Source organism: Phalaenopsis equestris, unplaced genomic scaffold, assembly GCF_001263595.1.
Source record: "Phalaenopsis equestris unplaced genomic scaffold, ASM126359v1 Scaffold000002, whole genome shotgun sequence".
Classification (NCBI taxonomy): domain Eukaryota; kingdom Viridiplantae; phylum Streptophyta; class Magnoliopsida; order Asparagales; family Orchidaceae; genus Phalaenopsis; species Phalaenopsis equestris.
This window is the reverse complement of record NW_018164444.1, coordinates 16,514,533-16,528,945: the sequence shown is the minus strand read 5'-3', so window position 1 is coordinate 16,528,945 and position 14,413 is coordinate 16,514,533. Positions and strand designations below refer to the sequence as shown.

At 36.4% G+C, this 14,413-nt stretch overlaps 1 protein-coding gene across 2 annotated transcripts in view; it reads left to right on the top strand.

Moving 5' to 3' along the window:
• The first annotated feature begins 4,131 nt into the window (after window positions 1-4,131).
• The window catches only part of LOC110023109 (conserved oligomeric Golgi complex subunit 8), a 56,342-nt gene continuing 46,060 nt past the window's right edge, over window positions 4,132-14,413 (top strand). The window contains exons 1-3 of one of the 2 annotated variants that reach the window (XM_020722352.1): window positions 4,132-4,376; window positions 4,450-4,602; window positions 13,503-13,651. In XM_020722352.1, coding sequence (XP_020578011.1) covers window positions 4,230-4,376; window positions 4,450-4,602; window positions 13,503-13,651 — 449 coding nt within the window. In that variant the 5' untranslated portion in view covers window positions 4,132-4,229. Of the gene's footprint in view, window positions 4,377-4,449; window positions 4,603-12,893; window positions 13,006-13,502; window positions 13,652-14,413 lie in introns of those variants that run through there. The other variant, XM_020722361.1, reaches the window with a different exon arrangement.

Sequence of the window (14,413 nt, the reverse complement as noted above, 5' to 3'; positions counted from 1 at the left end):
TTTCTTAAATAGAATGTTGCTCCTACGATTTTCTCAGTCAGAAAACTCGTGGTATCAGCAAAAACAACATGGACTACAAGATGAGAACGACCTGCATCCCGGTGAGGAATGATCCCCCACACAATCCTGGCTGGAACATAGTCCATATTGTCAGACATAGGAGAAAAATGATTCTCAACTAAAGGGATTTGAGCACCATCTCGTGCCAGAACCGAAAGGAATTATGGTGGGGACATGGTCCACACTGTCAAAGGACAAAAAGGGTGATTCTCAGCTTACGGGACACAAGCATGATCCTGGGCCGGAACCAAAGAGAGTCATAGCGGTGACATACCACACCGCCAAAGGACACTATCATAAAAAGGTAACTCTAGCTCACTTAGATAGTGCTACATCCGCGGGATGAAAATCCTCAAAACACGGAAGGACTATAAAAGAGGCAAGGAAACGAGAAAGAGTGTTGTAGCGCATCCCTCTTCCTTTAGAGAAAAGTAGCATCGATACGAGCTACTATAATGAAAAGAGTGTTACATGTACAACTCCTCATTTTCAAAGGAGGGCACACAACAAGCATCCGGTGGGGATGTAGTCCACACAACCTGAGACAGTAGCAAAATGACTCACAATTTGGGGCCAAAGACACCTCCTAAACTGGCATCGGGACATATATAGAAACTTGAAACAAAATATACTGCTAAATTTGCAACAATCTATTCCTAGTCCTCCTGGTCTTCCTACCTAATCAGGGGACATGTGGATCCTCAGAGGAACCAAAATAGAAGAAGAGAGCCGAGACATAGGTCACAATAGCGACAGTAGTGAAAAACATACCGCTGACAAAAGACTCACTTGCCTATGGCAGGGAGATCAGTGAGAATACAGAGGGATGGGTCTAGAAAAGACCGTCAGGTGTTGCGACGCTTTGGTATCGAGCATCGACCTCTTTTTGCAAAAGAAGCGGGCGCAACGCCAGCCACTGCAGCAAAAATAACTCGATGTGCACGACTCCCCTTTTAAGGGAGGGCACAAAGAAAATGCCTCAGAGGGCGTAAGATCACGTAAGGTAATCCCACATGGGTGCTCAAAGAAATCGAAGGTTATGACACCCTACACTCGTGACATCAAAAATTGATGCCAACATTATTGTCTCGACAAGGAGTATCTAATGTTGATTATTTATTATAGGTATCAATATTAATTCTGTATTCTGGATAGCATCCTTTATAATGTGTTCGACGAAGGGTTTCACATTACCTTGTCTATACAACTGCACCATGAAGAACATAACAACATTCAACATATTGTCATGCAAGATTAATATACACAACTTAATAAATAAATACACAACTTAATAAGCTTACCCAATGGCATGTCGATACATATAATTAGATCTATATATATGTGGTGCATTACACCGCTTATTCTCCATCAACATGGCAAAACAATCAGCCTGCTCATTGCCTAACCAACCATTTCCCAAAAATTCATCAAGATAACGTCGCGACACTAAAATATGTCCCATGTCAATTAATAGGTCAGCCCTGAATTGGAAATATAAAATTACTTTAGTTAACAGTTACAAAATTAATGATAAATAATAAGAAGAATTAGATGAACTAACAAGTCGGTATATTTTCTACAACATATATCAATTGTCTCCCACATATAATCAGAAATTTCATCCATAGCAGGAAAGTATATTACTTGTGCTGCTGGCTGGACCTGTAATATAATCAAATCATAATCTTTACTGAACAAACTTAAATAATTAAACATAACATTCCATATCTTGTCTGGGTAGTCCTCACTAACATAATGACTGACTGGCTTGAGCGTTTCTTCCTCCTTATGTACAGATTCAACCTCTTCTTGAGATTTGATTACCTGGTCTACAACCACTTCTTCTTCTTCTTTATTTTCAACCGATTCCTTAATGGGTTCTTTCTTTCGCTTTCTTTCAAAAACAATATATGGGGAGCTAAGAGACTTTGTTCTTCAAGCTTCATTGTGGGGATTCTTTAGCCCATCTTCTCGGCAATTCCACCGATGTTTGTTTAATTATTTTTTCTACTCGCACGACATGAAACTTTAGGTCGGTCACTGTGTTCTCTAACGTTGTCAGTCGACTATAAACAGAGTCTTCAAATTCAAAAATTGTATTCTCTAACTGGGTTAGACGATTGTCAACTGATACTTGAAAGTCCAATATAATTTTTTGTTGGGACTTCAATAAATCGTGGATTTCTTCAAATCCAAGTGTTTGTCCCATCATCTGACTCGACTATTCATATGTATGACTGTCAGATGTTTGAGTACCAACATAATAAGGTACTATAGGGGAGATTTCAACATGCATGGGTGACTGTGGTCTTGAAAGGGTTTCCCTCTGTGGGAGAAACTTTGCTGGACTGGAGGGCTCTACAAGTGAATTGACAAATAAGTGATGTTCACCTTCCTTTAAATCAAGGAAATAATCATACACCTGCCAAAAAAAACAAGCACACAATCAGGGGAAAGTAAAAAGTAAATTAGTCCATAAAAATAGAAGTCAACTGCTTGGAAACTCTAAAATTACTTGAAGGAAAAAGTAAATTAGTCCATAAAAACTTTATTAATAATTCTATAAAACGATCAGAAGACTGTCCTGGGTCAAAGTTGATAAGTCGGGTCTTCATTTGTCTCGCATTAATACTACAGGATGGAGCTTTATTCCAGGATGCGGGCAAGCCTCTATTTGGCATGCCTATTAGGAGAGCAACTTGGTCAGCATCAAATTTCAGCTCTTTTCTACCCAGCTGAAACGTCGTTCGATTAATATTCCAACAGTTAATTATATGCATTGTCAGAATATGATCCTGTGGGTATGGAGGGAGTTCAAAAAATTGAACCAAGCTCATGTTTTCCAACTTATTCCACCTGTGCTTGTCGATGGTGGGCCAGACCTTATCTAGAGCTTCTCGTACTGTAGATGGACGGCATCTGCAGTTCATTGATTTCGCGCTCAAAAACCTACATTTAATTTTAATATATGTTAAACTATGTAAATAATGATGAAAGAAATTTAAAATCTTATAAAATTCAGTCTTAAAATTCATAATTCAAACTTAATATAACTCAAGAAATTAAATTCACCATTAAACATTAATGAAAGCAAAATCTCAAATGTACCTAAAAACGACCTTGGGTTGCTTTATGGATTTGGTCTCATCTGTTTTCCCCGTTTTGGAACCACCTAAATCCTTCTTCTTGCTTCCACCCTTCACCATTAGCTTTGGCAGCTCAGCCTCAAACTTCTTGCCTTCCTCGACATCCGGCTTCTCCGCCTCCGGCTTATGGGCAACATTCTCCTCTTCCAACGACGCCGTACCCTTACCGCTGTCCTCCATTTTCGACTAAACCCTAAACAATACCAATACCTCGACGTAACATTGGAGTGAATGCAAATCCTAGGCGCTAACGAAAATAAGAATTCTTGCTGTCCCAAAATTTTTTACCACGGGTATTTGATCAGTGACGTTAAATGAAGATTACATTCGCTACCTAGGTTACCGCAAAGTTACACAAACATTTCAATTTCTCAGGCGATTACCGCAAAGTTACGCTTCACTTTCTCTCGGTTACGTGTCAGTTACAGCTCACTTATACAGCTAGGTTACAACGCGCGGTATAAACTCTCGATTACAGTTAAATTATAGCTCATTTACAAAGTTACGCATCACTTTATCTCGGTTACGAGTGAATTACAACTCAATTATACAGCTAGGTTACAACGCGCGGTATGAAATCTCGGTTGCATCTCGGTTACAGTGAGGTTATAAATGCGGTTCATTCGTCTTGAGGTTATTGAAAGGTTACAAGCCTGTTATTAGAGCGGTACCGCGGTAATGACCCCCTCGGTTACAACTCCTATAACTCCTGTACCGCTCGGTTATAACTCGGTTATAATCGAGCGGGTCGGGTAGGTCGCATTTGAATAAATGTAGTGGGACCGACATTACTGATTTGTCAAGAGCCCATTAGAGGACTCATGTAGCGCTGCTTAAGCAAATTTTCGGACCCAGACAGGCCCTGAGAGCTTTTGGGCCGGTCTTAATCCATCATCATGAAACTGAGCCGGGCTTTATACTAGATTGTCCACAAATAAGAAAGTTCCTTTCTCGCGCTCTCACCTTCAAGTCACGGAGAGGAGGACCCAGCAGGGATCTGAAGAGATATCCGACTTCCATTTCATGGCGGTGGAGACGGCGAAGAGCTTCAGCGGTGCCGGCGGAGAGGACGAGGTAGCGGTGGCTTCGGGACTCCTCCCCCTAGCCGGAGCTTCGCAGCAACCCTACGTCTCCGAACTCCTTTCTTTTACCCTCGATCGTCTTCACAAGGTTTGTTGTTTTTTGACGTCCCTTTCTTCTCACAGTTTCTCATCTAATGGTAGATCTAGGCGCGGCTTTACAGGAACCGGAGCTTCTGCGGGTGGACGCCGAACGCATAAGGAGGCAGATGCAAGAAGTGGCAGTGGGGAATTACAGGGCATTTATTTCTTCTTCTGACGCTCTCTCTTTCATAAGGGATCAGCTCATGGAATTTGACAAACATCTAGAGTCGCTGGTACTGGCACGCTCCTTAAATTTCCACTTCAGCTTAAGTAAATTTGATTTACTAGTCAATTTATTGCTTCAATGGTTCATATCTATCCAGTTAAGAACAGCCCTAGGCTTAGCGACATTGTATTGTGTTGAACCTTATTAAACCTAATCTACATTGCCCTCAAAGACGATCCTCTTCTCTTTTGTAGGGGCCCAAATAGGCATATCGATCTTTAGAACCTTTTGCAGTTACCCGTACAATTTCTACAAAACAAAAGGCTATGATACTATGACAAGAGCAACAATTTAAACTGTCACACCTTAGGTCTGTATGGCGGTACATCCAGACAACATAAGACATGATAAAATGTGGTAACCTGTTTTGTATTCTCACTAGAAATTATTGTATGAAAAAATAATAAAAATAAACAAGAAAAGACAACTTTATTTCCTTTCATATATAAGAGTTATATACAACTGAAGAAAAAAAAAAGAAAACTGAAATAAACTTGAATGACAATAGAGAAACACTACCCAAGACCCAATCAGACAAATAAAATGACTAAAATAAATATTGAAAATATCAAATATAATATAGAGTTGGAAATTCTAATCATGTTGTGTCGGTTCCGCAATTGGCTGAATTGAACCTGTTAGATAAAAATACCAATGAGTGAGTTTGAAAAATAAAACTCAATAAATAATTATTATTTTTTAAAGCATAAACGACAAATGAAGTGAGTCATGCAGTACAAACAATAAAATGAATGATCGAATATGTATAACAAAAAATTTTAAGGAATATAAAATGCCAATGATTATAAATATGGGTGATTTGAAGACGTGCGTTTTTATGTAGTTATTCATAATTTTTTATATCAAGTATGTTCATATATATATAGTTTAACCATCATTTTACACTATTTGATAATATACAAGTGCAATTTTCTACAACATCCTAAAACAATAGAAGTCAGGAACCAATTCCATGAAAATCCACTAATTTTTTTGAGGATTTGTCGGTCCGACTAGTTATACCTATAGAGTTTAATACCAACATAATAATATTATAATATAATATATGTTTCATGCACTACAATCAAAACACACAAGTATAACTATAATATGCTCACTAGTAATTATACATAATTATGAATTTGCAACAATTCAATTAAAAACATCTGTAAAAGAAGTAATAATGCTTGAACACAGGACACAAGTAATTAAACACACGTCCATGCAATAACGAAACTAGACTAACGACTAATGTAATTATTAAGAACAAAAAATAAAATCTGCTGCAATTTTATTAACATAATTTGAAGAGTACGAATGATAAATCTACAATTAACTAGAAATCTAATACACATAGCAAGGTTAACACCCCTAACTAAAAATGACGTGTTTATCTCAAAATAAAGTGCAATTACTTACTTCGTGGCGAATGTTCAACTCCAAATTTATTTGTTTAACTGACATTAACTAACAAATCTTACACAAATCATATTATGCACTTAAATGTTATGATTAATAAATTATTTGGTTAGATGTTGGGATTTATTTGAAATTAATACTATTCTAACCTAATGAAATTTTCACACAAATAGTAAATCTAATTGATTTTAAATTTGCTAACAATATTATTGAAATAAAGAGAAGTAAAATTCAAGGAGAAGTGAACTCACGTTAGGTTTCAACTATAGTGATAAGGAAGACGGAGCTACGAAGTGGCTAAAAGGAAGAGAAAGGTAGGAGTTTCGATGACCTTTATATGTTGTGATCCCTTCGCTGCCTTCCCGACTAGCTCTTAGGGTTTGGTTACGAAGGCGATGATTTTGAGCGTATCTGAAATTAGTGTTTGTAGGGGAGAGTGAAACAAAAGTGATGCCCTAATCCTTAGGCTCTACTTAAAGGAAGCAAAGTCGACGATTGTTCGTGAAGAGGATGGAAACTATTTGTACAGTTATAGTGGTCAATGGGATACGACTGCGAGAGAACGATCAAAAGTAGGAAAGGAAAGCTTCAAATCTAGGAAGAAAATGAAAAATCATGATTCAGCAAGTGGTGTGAGCGGGATTACGGGGGAATGAATAAAAAAGAAAGTTTTTGTTTTTACATACCACATTTCTTAAAAGAATTTGGTTCACACCCAAGGTTATATCAAACTGAAATAGTAAAAATACTATGAGCGTAGTAGAGATATACATTTTATTAATAACAATGTCACAATCATTAACCCACCGAGTGAAAGTCAGAGAATATTCATATGACATAATGATTGATACACGCTAATTTAATGAATAAATCCATATATTTGAGGCAAATTTGTATGATATGCATGGACAAAATGCCCCAGAGTCAAACATTATCACTGTCGATTGCCAAAAAGATATAGATAACACCTGTTATCACGTCAGAAGCTTCATGGACTTCTTGTCGAGACATAACAAATGCTTAAGGTTAAATCTCGCCCAGGTTGTTCTAAAGCTTGAGGTCATTGAGGCTGTTGTTGAGGCTAGTATTGCATCATTGAAGGGTGTTGATATGTTAGTAGCGACAACTGGTGCTATTGGTAATGTAATGCAGGGGCCGTTGCTGAGGCACTATCACTTGCTGTGATTGCTGCTCTGGTTTAAAATAGATTTGAAGTGCCTGTACTCGATCACCTTGCTTCTGATGTCGACATTTATTAGATTTATGCCTACCCATTTTTATGCTGCTTGAAGTAGGGCTGTCAATTTGGCTCGTTGTTCGTGAACAACTCGTGTTCGACTCGTTAAGCAGCTCGTATTCGGCTCGTTCGTTAAGCCTAACGAGCCGAACACGAACAAATTTTTAAGCTCGAAATGTAAAGGAGCCGAACACAAACAAAAGTTTGTTCGCTCGAATTGGCTCGAATACACACACACAGACACACATAATAAATATTCATAAAATGAAATACTATAAATTATAATTAATTATTTTTTAAAAAACCTTTTTTTAGAAAATATATTATTTTAATTTTATTTAAAAAAATTACTTATCATAATATTTTTATATTTTAACGAGCCAATTTCAAGCTAAACAAGAACATGAATAAGTTTTTCCACTGTTCACGAGTTGAACACGAACCGAACACAAACATACTGTTCACAAGACATTTCAAGCACGAACCAATTTCAAACACAAACCAATTTCGCAAGAGCCGAACACGAGCCCAGCCTGTGAGGCTCGGCTTGTTTACAGCCCTAAGTATCTTGAAGTTATTGTTCCGATATAATGTGGGCTGAGTTTTGGTCGGAAAAGGACAATCGTTGATCTTGTTATTGGTGTTGTAGCTGTTGAAGCACTTGCTATTGGTTAGGTTGCAAGGACCAGAACTCTCCCCGCAGTGATGGCAATTAGAATTAATATTTAGTTTATCTTCCAGGTCCTTTTGGGGTCCTTCCCATGCCCGAATATACACGTTCTTTCGTTTTGGAGCAATCTCTTCTTCACAAATATTAGGCTCTAACCCGACATGTACAACTCAATCCACCAACTCTCTATACACAATACACCTGACAACAAACAAACTCCTCTGAATATCTTCTTATAGGCTAAAAAATAAGTGGTAGATCTTTAGTTTTTTGTGTCGACCAATCGAAAGGATAATTATAACGATTTTGGCAAACTGACTCTTACTCGAATAGTTTTTGTTTCTTGCTCCAGTTTTCTTAAGTCGTTGATCATCTTGACACGGTTCGCCACAGGACAATATCGTTCCATGAGTAGTCTCTTGAAATCTGCTCAATAAATTACTGCGTTTGGTTTTAATATATTGCGACGATGGCTCTCCCACCAATCACCAGCTCCTTCGTGCAACCTTAAGGTCTTCATGATACTTTATTCTTGGAAGCTTTTTCTTGATATCATGAAGCCATGTACTTGACTCAATTGTGTATGTCGCACCGTTGAAGGTTGGAGGGTGCGTTCTCAAAAAATGGTCTACAATTAGATCCATGGTGCTCTCTTTAGTCATCACTACTGGTTGGTTAGATTGATCTTTCAATGTGCCAACTGGTGATACAAGTTGAGGTGCTTGCGGAGCTGGCTAAGCTGGTTATTGTATTGCCTGAAGTGCTTGCACGATTTGAGCGGCCATACTGGCTTGTAGTGGTTGGGCAACGTATCGTGTCACCATCTCTATGAGAGTTGTCATATTAAGTGGTGGTGCTTCTGTAGCTTTGACTGCTTGAGAAGGATTAGCAAGACGACAATTAGGGGAGCGAGGGAGTACCACTTCTATGCTAGCATTCAAGGCTTCTGTTACGTGAGTGGCTGCAACATCTTTTCTTTTTGGGAGCAATTCTAAACCATTATTATATACACAATCAAAACTGGCTAGATAAGTGACTAACTAGAATAACTTATCCCATATTCCATCATAAGAAGACAAAGGACATGGAATGCAAAGACAAGGGATGCTAAATACAAAACATAGGCTTTGATGCCACTCTGTCATATTCTGGGTCCGGAAGGTGATCTGCCTCGACAACGCATGACATATTTAAAGGATATTAACCTATCTTGTATTCTGAAATGAAATATTGTATAGAAAAATAATGTGAATAAACTAGAGAAGACAAACATTATTTCATTTCATAAATAAGAGTCATACAACTAGAAGAAATAAGAAAAATAACTGAAATAAATTGAAATGACAATGCAGAAACACTACCCAAAACCCAAAAGAACAAAAACAATAATTAAAGTAAATGCCGAAAATATCAAAATAGAAATCTATAGTTGAAAAGTCTGATCCCGTGAGTTGGTCCTGTAAGTAACTGAACAAAACCTATTTTACAAAAATAGAAATTGATGAGTTTGATAAATCAAACTCTGTAACTAACTACTATTTATTAAAACATAAACGATAGAAAGCACGACATGCAATATGAACAATAAAAGTGACAATTTACTTTATATATAACAAAAACTTTCAAAGAATATCAAAGTTGATGATCATGAATATGAGTGACTTGCACATATGTACTTTTATGTAGATATTTATAGGTTACCTCGTAAGTTGTATTTATACACACAACGCTTAACAATCCTTTATATATATAGTTGTGCTGCGTACCCCGATCTGCTTGTTGACATCCATGATATAAGACTCCTCAGGTCATGGGTTAAAATCCCCTCTGGCACAGTTGGTCTTAAGGAGTTGATACTTGATTTGTTAGACACATTAGGGGTGGTTGGAGGCTCGTATAATAGCCTATGACCATTCCTTTTAATACACACATAGACACACATACTCAAATTTTTATGATACCCTAAAACAAGAAAATGTAAGCACCAATCCCAGGAAAATTCACTGATTTCTCTGAGGACTCTTCGTTCCGGCTTGCCCTAACAAAAGAGTTCAATACCGACATAATAATATTATATTATTATATATGTTTTATGTACTACAATCAAACTATAGGAATATAGCTACAATTTGTCAACTAGTAATTATACGCAATCATGATTTTACAACAATGTGATTTAACACATCTATAAAAGTGATAAATAATGGAAACACTGACAAATAATTAAACAAAAGTCTATGCAGTAATGGTACAAGACTAATTACTGATGCAATGCATTATGAACAATAAATAAAATCTACTGTTATTATATTTACAAAATTTAAAGGGTACAAATGATAAACTTACAATCAGCTAGGAATCTAATTCAAATAGCCATGTTAATGCCCCCAACAAGGAAGACTACGTTTATCCCTTAATAAATAACTTTTATTTACCTTAGGATGAACATTAAACTCCAAATTTATTAGTTTAACTGTGGTTAACTTGCAAATCCTACAAAAAGCATAATCTACCAAATTTAATGATTATGTAATTAATTATTAAGATTAATAATTTATTAGGTTTGGTGTAGGGATTGATTTGAAATTAAAACTATTCTAACCTAATCAGACTTTCAAGCAAATAATAAATCTAATTGATTTTAAATTTGCCAACCATATTATTGAAAGAAAGAGAAGTATAAAGCAAGGAGGGGTGAACTCACCTTAGGTCTTAGATACGGTGGTAAGGATGGCAGGGTCGCGAAGTTGCTAAGAGAGAGATAGGAGCTTCGGTGGTCTCTATATGCCACAATCAGGTCGTTACCTTCCCAACTAGTTCTTAGGGTTAGGTCAGGAAGGCGATAGTTTTGAGCGTAACTGAGATTGGTGGTTGTAGGGGAGAGTGAGATAGCTGCGATGCTCTAAACCTTCGGCTCTACTTAAAGGAAGTAAAGGCGGCGACTGCATGCGGAGAAAAAGGAAACAATTTGCACGGTTAAAGTGATGAGGAGATAAGGCAGTGCGAGAACGATTGAAAGAAGGAATGGAAAGATTTGGATCAGGGAAGAAAAAGGAAAGTCGTGATTAAGCAAGTGGTGCCATCGGGATTGCGGGGAATGAAAAGAAAGGAAGTTTCGGTTCTTACATAAACTTCCTATGACTGTTTCAATTTCCTAGGTGGAAATAAGGCCCCTTAGTTCATTATTTAGGGCTTTCTTCTTTATCTTTAGAGGTAATGGCTAAAATGGATATTAAATATTTTTTGATAACATTGGAAAAAATAAATTTGTTTAGCTGTTTAAAATATCTTGATTGCTCTGGCGATTCCTCAAGCTACTTAGCATTCTTGTTACGTTTGGTTCCGAATTTTTAATTTGTTTTGTTGCTGAATGTGTATATAGACTCCCTGATGATTGTGTTAAGACGGTCTATATTCATCCTTTTCGACGTAACAGATTTGTTTAATTAAATGCAAACGTTGTAATGTTCGTGCTTTTCTCATGCTTATTGTTAGGAAAAGCATAAATTTTTTTGAACTACATATCAAGGGCGACTATAATGAATACACAAAATATTAAAAAAAGATCAATCAACACAAAAGTAATTAAATTTCTTATGATTCAGCCAAAATATATATTAAATCGATGTGGAAGGAGAGCAAATTTGATTCACCATCAAAAGCAATTGCAGCATAGCTTTATAAGTAAAAGAAGGCATAACAACTCTTCTTCCCACACCATAGTACACCCAATTTTCTCATGAAAGAGAAACCCTAATTCTATTATATTAAATTCCACATAATTCCACATATAATCATACAGAAGAGATGATAGATGATTAAAAAAGAATATTCAAATAATGCCATAAATCTCCAGTTGAATGCTTCTCAAAATTACTTAATGCTTCCTAAGGTTCCACCATACTTATTCTGGCACTACCATGCTTGCACCACATCAAAATAGTTTCATAATTGTTACTACTAAATGAGCCAAGTAGTAATCTTTTTTATAGTCTCTCATTGCTCGCTTCTTCTCTTTTTCATTCTAATTTCTTCATCTCATGAACTTTCTCCTAAAAACACTCTTGCACACATTTAGTTAGCTAAATTAATGGCGGCGTATCATCTCTACCATTAGCCAAATCTCATCTCAAGATTCTTCTCCTTCCCCAACCATAAGGGTGGTGTATCACATCCACTAATTCACAATGGTGCCTTGACCAGATCTCATGTTATTTTCTTCCATCTCCACTTTGGAAGACCTCCACAATAATTTTTTCATTTATTTTCCCTAAGCTAAAAGGCTTTTTGGGATCGAAAGCATGCCCTTCTGTCTTCTCTACGTGACTTGATCTGGTTTTATGGCTGTATCCGGAATGTTCTACTGGATGAATCTTCTTTTACCGTTACCGTGCGGTTTTTCTAGGTCAGTTCCATGTCATTTTCTCTATATTCTTCCATCCTTGAATGTCACAACTGCATTTGCCTCTAGGAGCCGCATGACCCACCCTACCCATATGGTGGGTTGACCACTTTCTCTATTCTTAAAGGAACCTTAATAGCAGGCAGTATCAATTTTATCCATTTTGTATCTCTGCTAACGGTTAGGATAATCCTTCATGAGCAAAGAAAAATTTTAGATAGACATGCTACAAAATTATATGGAGGTAAATTTTACTGAAAAATGCACTAAACCTATATGCGTTAAGCATGCCAAATGACAGGTTACTGTTTTCCTCCAATATGAAAAGAAAAGCTTATTTACTCTAGCATATTAAAAAAAATGGCCTTCTCGATTGATTTGCATTAGTACGTCTTCCTACATTTCTGTGCTTTCCTTCAAAAAGTATGTAGGCAATGTTTTGACTACTTATATCATCTTACATCCGCATCTATTTGCACTGAGCTACAATTTTGGAATCTAATTTTAGATTTTTGTCTTTATAACGTACCAATTCATGATAAACTCTGATTGTGATGGTTCTCTTTGAAGCACTTTTTGCTTGGCACAAACACTACTTTCCCACATTAGGGAGGGGGTTCAGCAAGGAGTAATCATGGACTTGCTCCAGTCCAACAACAAATGTGGAGGTTGTCATGAATTGGTATGTGATGGTGTTTGACATAATTATCCTCTTTATTCTTGATAATCTGTTTGGAACAGATGTTTGAGGCTTTATCTATGTTTTCCATGAAATTATAAAAACATAATTTCTAAGGTTAATCTTGTTAAGTTCTTGTTGGAACATTTATAAATCACTGATAGTTTATTTTATCATCATTGCCATCCTTGTTATCTCATTAAAAAAAAAAAAGCTCAAGAATGCTACATGTTCAAACTCATTCTTTTCTTTGTCATCTATTGTCATTTGCTTGGAGGCTTACTTATTTCTCATTAAAAAGTAGCCCTAGGATCAATTAGTTCAACATCTATTTTGTACAGTGTATAAATCATTTGTCTATCTTGAATGGAACTCTTTTAAGAAAGTATGTGTGTGGTTTGATTCTATTCAAGATTTTTATGAAAGATATGCAGCTGCATCATGATCTTTGATATCTATCTATGGTAGATTGTGAACAACATTGTTCGTCCTCGTTGCAGACAACTGAGATTCCAAAGCTTACATCTGGTTGCACCGAGTTCATCGAGTTAGCTCAGCAAATTTTGGAAGAGAAAAAGCTTAATGAGACATTGTTAACCAATCATAGTACTCTGCTTGACCTACTTGAAATTCCCCAGCTAATGGACACGTGAGTATTTCTGTCACCTCAATTATTTTGAGTTAAAGGAATACTAGTCACAGTTGGGACTTTTTACATTATATTTTCCGGTCCTTGATGATTTATAAGAGATTGATCTCAATATTATACTTTTTTTTTGCATTAAAGTTTGGGTCAATTACACGTAGATGCATGAGATATGAGAAATACTTTACTTTAATTTATCCTTTTAGACCCCTAATACCTTTGTAATACATAAGTTGGTCCTTGAATTTAATTGTTAGTTTTCTTGGAATTCTTTTTTTATTAAGAATGTTAAAATTTCCATCAAAGGCAATCACGTGAATATATTTGTTATTGGAAGTGCAAATTTTCTATTTTATTAGAAAAAAAAATGCCCAAATTTATTAGGGTCGGCTAGTGCTGGAGAGAAGGTTAATAAGATTTCAAACAATTTCCAAGTATTATTTGGCTTAGATCTTTTTGTAAAGAAACCAAGAATATTCATTGCACATCTCTGATTACTTGCCTTTTTCTCCTTCATGTAGCCTCCAAGGTGTTCCTCCTTGGCCGGTATATGTTTTACTGGTTCTGCTTCATCTTAAGCCTTTTTCGGGCACCTAAACTCTAATACTTACTAATTAAGCACCCAAAACTTGAATCTTTTTGCACAACCCCCTTTTGCCTTAATATTTGTTGACGTTTTCTTGGTTGGTTTCTCTCTTTTGCTACTGATTTTTCAGCCTTGTGCGCTAGTTTGGTTTCCATACAATAAGAGAGAGGAAAGGGAGG